At 44.9% G+C, this 7,690-nt stretch overlaps 1 protein-coding gene across 1 annotated transcript in view; it reads right to left on the bottom strand.

Moving 5' to 3' along the window:
- Nucleotides 1–7,690, bottom strand: part of TCF7L1 (transcription factor 7 like 1) — a 580,879-nt gene that overhangs the window by 200,508 nt on the left and 372,681 nt on the right. The window contains exon 7 of the mRNA XM_044084398.1: nt 6,481–6,494. Coding sequence (XP_043940333.1) covers nt 6,481–6,494 — 14 coding nt within the window. The remainder of the gene's footprint in view (nt 1–6,480; nt 6,495–7,690) is intronic.

Consider the following 7,690-nt stretch of genomic DNA (forward strand, 5'->3'; position numbering starts at 1 on the left):
AGGGCGTCTTCCGACCTACTAAGTTGAGCATTAAACCCTCAGCTAAGTCTAAGCCTCCTTTAAAGTTAAAGAAAGAAATGAAGCATTCTCCAGGACAGGCCTCCATGCCTAAGAAACAAATGCTCAAAATGGCCAAAGGACCTAATTACTCTGATCAGGGGGTCCCATCCCCCTCCTGATAAAAGGCCTAGACAGGATGCAGACTATGACTCATCCGACCAGGTATCTATCTCTTCTGATTCGTCCTCAGACCTAGGATACTCTTTACCCCCTTATGAGGATTCTGATGCTGAGGAATCAATTCCATCAGCCTCACCGCCTGAGGAGTACTCCTTTGGGGAATCCCTACATACCATGAGGGAGCATTTCCACTGGAAAGGCCAGGATTACTCGGAATCCAAGAAAAGGCACAGAGACTTCCTTACAGACCCCTTGCTATTCTGCCAGTGTTAGATATTGTGGATGATGTTTATACTGAATCCAGCTTAAATCCTGATTCCTTACCTCCAGCCCCTGTTATACCTGACAGATACTACAGAGTCCCTGACTCACATAAATTTCTGAATAAAAGCCCTGTTGCTGACCCTGAAACTATTTCTCAGGGACCCAAAGGAGTTAAGGCCTCATCAGCCAAAAATCCAGTTCCTTCTGACAGAGATTCCAGAGCATTGAACAGATGGGGAAAGAAAGTATATACGTCTGCAACTTTGGCAATGAGAGCCTTAAATTGCCAGTTTCACATGCTAAAATATCAGAAATTTTTACTGTCTCAGTTAAAACAAAAAATGCTTCCAGAATCAGATCCTCCTAATTTTAAAGAAATGCAGGATTTATTGCATGTAGCTGAACAAGTGGGAAAGCATACTTTGCAATGTGGTTTTGATTCTCTAGAGGCCTTCTGCAGAGCAGCAGTTACAGGCTCTGTCATTGGAAGACATGCTTGGTTAAAAGAACATACGTTACCAGATCATGTTAAAGCAAAATTATTGGATGCACCTTTGCAGCAGGATGTGTTATTTGGAGTTGAGGCAGAAGAGGTATTAAAGAAAATGGAGGATAAGGCAAAATCTATGCAAACGGTGAAGGATTTCTTACAGGTTCTGCCTCCAAGATTTAGCAGAAACTGGCCAACTAAGAACTGGTCCTTTCCAATTACAGACAGACCTCAAAGGGGAAGATACAGACGTCCAAGAGGTAGAGGTCAAACACAAGGTCTTTACAGGCCTCGACAATGGGTTGCATCAGGCCAGAAAGAAAGGGAAGACAGGCCACAACCATATAAAAAGCAGCTCCAATGACTTCCCACTACAGCTGCCAAATAAATCCTTCTTGGCAGCCCCCTTGGGAGGAAAACTGGTACTCTTCTACCACAATTGGCAAATGAACACCAAAGACAAATGGGTTCTCAACATTGTATTTCAAGGTTACAGGTTCCACTTTCACACTCTGCCAATGTTAAAAGGAATGCCAAATCTGCCACCAAATCAATGGGCAGAGGCTCAAAAACAAATTACAGCACTCATGCATATGAGAGCTATTCAAAAGGTACCATCACAGGAGCAAGGACAAGGATTTTACTCAAGACTCTTTCTGGTACCCATAAAGGACAAAGCCTGGAGGCCTATTCTGGATCGTTCATCTCTAAACACTTACCTGGATGTTCCGAAATTCAAAATGTTGACATTACAGCAGCAGCTTCCCATGCTGGGCAAGAAAGCTTGGCTCGTGACTTTGGACCTCAGAGGCATACCTGCATGTCCCTATCAGACAAAACTGCAGAAGATACCTCAGATTCATAGCTGGTTCAATGCACTACCAATTCTCTGCACTGCCCTTTGGCTTATCTACTGCGCCCAGGGTCTTCACAAAGTGCCTGGCACCAGTAATTGCATTTTGCAGACAGAAAGGAATTCAAATTTATCTGTACCTGGACTGCCTGATTCAAGCAGAGAGCAAGGACATTCTTCTAAAGCATCTGGCGTTTGTAAAAAAGTTAAGTTGCCTGGGGTACACAGTAAACTAAAAGAAATCGTGCCCTCACAAGAGATTATATTCCTGGGTGCCAGCTTGAACACAACGGCCCAGATGGCTTATCTCGCCAGACAAACAAGGGCAACTGACTCAGTACTTTCAATTGATGGCAACAAAGACCTAGCTCCCTGCAAGAAAAATTCTGCAGGCCTTGGGTTACATGGCATCCTGCATACTACTAATTCAATATGCCAGACTGCATATGAGGAAACTACAATGGTACCTAAAGAATGTATGGTCTCAACACTGTCAAAGTTTGGAAACTGTTATACCACTAATCCCTTGCCTTCAACAGGAGTTTCAATGGTGGGCTCAAGCTTGTCACCTCAACAAGGGACAACCTTTTACACAACCCACAGCCAGGCAAACACTGACAACAGATGCATCTGATTACGCCTGGGGAGCACACATGGCAGGCAAATGCATTCAGGGCACATGGACCGCAGAACAAAGGCATCTTCACATCAATCAAAAAGAGATGCTAGCTGTACAAAATGCGATTATAGCATTCAAGGACCTGCTGCATCCAGGACCACTACTACTAAAGACAGACAACACCACAGTTATGTGGTACATAAACAAGCAAGGGGGCACTCAGTCCTACCCCCTATGCAGACAAGCTATGACCTTATTGAACACAACTATAAACCTTCAAGTTAATCTGCAAGTGCAATTCCTGCCAGGAGAGAAAAACACACTGGCAGACGACTTAAGCAGAAACAACATGGATCCCCATGAATGGGAGTTGAATCCACAAATATTCAGAATGATAACACAGAAATGGTGGAGCCCGGACATAGATCTGTTTGCAACCCCAATAAACTGCCAGCTACAAAAATTCTGCACAAGGAGTTACCATCCACAAGCATGGAAAGTGGATGCCCTCTCATTCAGCTGGAAGAACCTACAAGTATACGGTTTCCCACCACTACCACTCCTGCCAAAGGTACTCAAAAGCCAGGCAGGAAGAGCCAAAGATGATCCTGATTGCACCAGACTGGCCAAGCCAGCACTGGTACCCAATCTTAAGGAGCTTAGCACAAGAACCACCCTGGATTTTGCCTCAAATCCCACATCTGCTGACTCAGCACAACAAACAAATACTTCACAGCCAGCTAAAGACCTTAAACCTAGCTGAATGGAAGATTCCTTAGTCAAGCAAGCAATGCCTCTCTCCAAAGCTGTTATGGATGTCATTCTGGAGGCCAGAAGGCCTAGTACCAGGAAAGCCTATTCGGGTAAATGGAAGAGATTCTGTGCTTGGAACCAAGCTCACAGCCTTGACCCTCTTGTCCCAAACATTCCTCAGATACTACAATATTTAACTGAGATGCTGGACAAAGGACTCTCCTTCTCATCCATCAAGATCCATGCCTCTGCCATCTCTGCTCATTACAACACAGATCCACCAATTTTCTCTAATCCTGTTAAAACAGTACCTCAGAGGGGCTAAAAACATAAGACCGCCCCGTAGAGCACCTACTCCAACTTGGGACCTCAACTTTGTTTTGGGGAAGCTAACTTTACCTCCTTTTGAGCCAGCCAACACAGCAAAATTAAAATATATCTCTTGGAAAACTGCTCTGCTCCTGGCAATAACATCAGCATGAAGAGTTTCAGAATTACAGGCACTAATGGCAGTGGAACCTTTCCTCATTTTCCACCAGGGCGCAGGGTGTCTTTACGAACTAACCCTACTTTTATGCCAAAGGTGATATCCAGTGTGGCTCTAAACCAAACTATTCACCTGCCGACATTTTATCCTAAACCACAGAATAAAGGAGAGAGACTACTGCACTCTTTGGACATTCACAGGCAGTTACGCTTTTACTTGGACAAAACCAAAGCTTTCAGAAAATCTGAGCAATTGTTGGTAGCATATGCTGCAGGAGCACAGGGAAAAGCCATTTCAAAACAGACAATTTCAAAATGGATAGGAGATTGTATACGTTTCTGCTACACATACCATGGAAAGCCTGTACATAGCAGCATTAGATCTCACTCCACCAGGGCAACAGCTACTTCCAACTGCCTACCTCAGGGGAGTACTTACCAAGGATATTTTGGAAACAGCAACTTGGAGTTCTGTACACACCTTCACCAAGCATTACCATCTGCCTCTATACTCAAAATCCAGAGCTGGCTTCGCCACTGCAGTGCTGCAGGGCCTTATAGCCACCCCAAATGCCTTATAGGACCAGCCACCCTTCCTCAGCTTTGGGATTCTACCCAAGTGTAATGACTGCCGCAGTGTAACACGATGAACATAGTACAGTTTTGTACCTACCATAAATGTAGATGTTAGAGTGTAGACACTGCTGCAGTCCAGGTTACCCTCCCTCCTTCCCCTCTTACTGGCTGGTATGTACCTATGCCTTCTATCCTTACTACCTATGGGGAGTATTTGCTGTTAGCTGTAAGTTGTTTTTTGCTTTTATGTATGTTTTATTAGCAATTGGAATTGCCTACATATTTAGAGGCACCTGACATCTGGGGCAAGAAAAACTGAAGAAAATGGCGTCGGCTGCATCTTGTATATCCCTGTCGCACTGACGTCAGGGAGGAGGCAACAGCAGCCGACGCCAGACCAAGACTTTGGAACTCTGGCCGACTGCGGGACCGCCTGACGGCAGGATAACCCAAGTGTAATAACTGCAGCAGTGTCTACACTCTAACATCTACATTTATGGTAGGTACAAACTGTACTTTCTTCTCCAACCCACAGCCACAGTGACCACGGATGGTTCTCTGATGGGGGGGGCTATTTCAGAGAAAGACTGTCCAAGGCACTTGGTCAAACATGGAATCACATTTGTATATAAATGTCCTAGAGCTGAGAGCGGTGTTCCTGCCATTGCAACACTTTAACGACTCTCTTCCTCCAGGTACAATTGCTATCCAGACAGACATGTCTGTAGTCTGGTATATCAACAAGCAAGTGGGAACCAGATCGTATCCCTTATGCAGAGAGGCCCTAAGAATTTGGCAATGGGCTGTATCCACCGGATGCTTTCTGATAGCAACGCACATCCCGGGGTCATCCAGTGTGATAGCGGACAAGCTAAGCAGGGCCATGCTGTTGCCTCACGAGTGGTCTCTCAAACAGGTGGCGGACAAGATTTCCCGCAGATGGGGCCAGCATTGCTGTGACCTATTTGCATCTCCGATGAATGCAAAATGCAGCAGCTACTTTGCCCTTTATCCCCCACTGGGGAGCAACCCGAGGGACGCGCTCGTACACGATTGGTCCCCGGGCCTCCTGTATACCTTTCCGCCAATTCCCCCAATACCCAAATTCATACAGAAAGCAAAAAGTCTGGGAAGGACTGTGATTTTGATAGTCCCGTCTTGGCCTCGTCAGGTTTGGTTTCCCTTCCTGCAGAAGTATCGAGTGGAAGAACTATGGATCCTGGACCCAGTGCCAGATCTTCTGACTCATTCATTGGGAGTTCTCCATCCCTCCCTCATCTCCCTAAAACTGACAGCTTGGCTGCTCCAATTCCCATATTAGCCAGGTCTCAAGATTCGTCTCCCGCGGTCTAACATCTTATAGTTTCTTCTCATAAACTGTCTACCAGGAAGCTATATATAAGCAAATGGAAATGATTTGTTCACTGAGCTTCTCATCATGACACTGACCCTTATGTGGCATCTATTCATACCATCTTAGAGTTCTTGTCTTCCGTGTTCCATGATGGCGCAGCTGCGGCCACCATTAGAGTTCAATTGGCTGCTATTTCCAGTTCTCATGTAGGGTTTAACGGGTCTAACCGCATATCCCATAGACTTTATAAGGCCTTTTTGGAAGGGACCCACCATCTTAGACCACCTATCAGACACCCTGTCTCTCCCTGGAATTTGAATCTTGTTTTATCCCAATTGATGCTTGCCCCCTTCGAACCCGCCTCATCCTGTAACTTAGTTTCTATCTTGGAAAACTATATTTCTGGTAGCCATTAAATCTGCACGTAGGGTCTCCGAACTTTAAGCCTTATCCTCCAAGCCCCCATATTTGATTTTTCACCCTGATAGGGTGTCTCTCAGGACAAACCCTACCTTTCTCCCCAAGGTCTGTTCTGAAACCAACTTAAATCAGTCCATTGAGCTTCCAACCTTCTTCATACACCATACCAACAGACTGGAATACATGTTGCACAAGCTTGATGTACACAGACAATTAAGATTCTACCTGGATAGAACGAAAGACTTCAGACAATCGGATCAACTCTTTGTCTCTTACGCAGAGAATAAGAAAGGTTCTGCAGTATCAAAAATCACATTATGCAAGTGGCTTTCTGACTGCATTAAATTAATTTATTCCTCCACTAACCAGCCATTACCGAATAACGTCAAAGCACATTCTACCCGGGCTGTTTCTACGTCATTAGCTCATGCAGCTCGTTTGCCCTTAGATACCATCTGTGCAGCTGCCACGTGGTCACTCATTACAAAGTGGACAGGACCTCCAGGGACAGAGCTTCCTTTGGTTCCACTGTGCTTAGGAATATTCTCCCGTGAGCCACCCAGGATTAGGATGCTTGGGACGCTACCCACGTGTAAGAACAAAATGGCGAGATAGAACAACTTCACATAAAGAAGTTAAGTCCTTACCATAACGTTCCATGTGAGTTGTTCATCTCTCCTTTTTCTTCTTACATTTCCTCACACCTTCCCCCTCCTGTTGAGAAAGATGGTTGCCTTGGTGGATTGGTCGAGTTTTGTCAACCTGTCTTCTTGGACAGACTGTTTCTTCCTTCTACAAACATATAGCTACCTAGATAGGTAGGCAGTATAGATCTCTTTCTTCCTGTAGGCTGTCTTTGGTTGCAGCATACTAGATCTGGGGATACACAGTAGAGCATCATGAGATATACACTAGATCTCTAGCTTTTCAGAGTCTGAGCTTGAAAAGCGTCTGACTCGGAGCCGAGGGATCGGCTCCGAACCCACGTGTAAGAACAAAAAGGCGAGATGAACAACTCACATGGAACGTTATGTGGTAAGAACATAAATTTAGGGGCATGAAAAAAGAAGTTAACAGAAACTTTTTCGTACAGGTCTACCTTTAGAAGGATGAAGATCTCTCAACAGTTCCAGTAGAAAAGAAAGCAATGAACTCTGTCCTTGCTGTCTGAATAACTTTCACACTTCGAGTATTTGAGACACTTTTGAGTTGCAGGTATTCATCATATGTGCAACTGTTAGGAATCCATTTACTTTTACAGGTCATTTCTCAGATGTAGCACTAGAGTTCATCCAGGCTCCATGGTTGGGATCCACACTTCAGACCCTTTCTCAGCATGTGTGTATAGGTATGTACTTGGCTGCAGAACTTAATAGCAGGTCCTGAAAGTACTATCATAACTTAAAGGAACACTGATTTTGCTTCGGGTCCTTTTACCTACCTGCCTAGCACCCCATTCCAAGAAAGTGTATGTAATTCCTAGCATTGTCATGTACAAAACTGATATGCAGTGGCAACTTTGGAAATGAGGGACATTTACCTACCTATTTTCCAACAGAAATCCCACTGAGCACCTCTCAAGATAGAGCAGAATAGTTTCTGCATAGCACTGCCTTTCAGGCTGCTTAGTACTATTGACTCAGAGTGCAACAAGTAATGTTCTCTGATGCGGATGGCTGCTTTTGAGCTGTTTGT

The sequence above is a fragment of the Protopterus annectens genome, chromosome 9.part0 (assembly GCF_019279795.1).
Source record: "Protopterus annectens isolate FY-2018-M chromosome 9.part0, PAN1.0, whole genome shotgun sequence".
Lineage (NCBI taxonomy): Eukaryota > Metazoa > Chordata > Ceratodontiformes > Protopteridae > Protopterus > Protopterus annectens.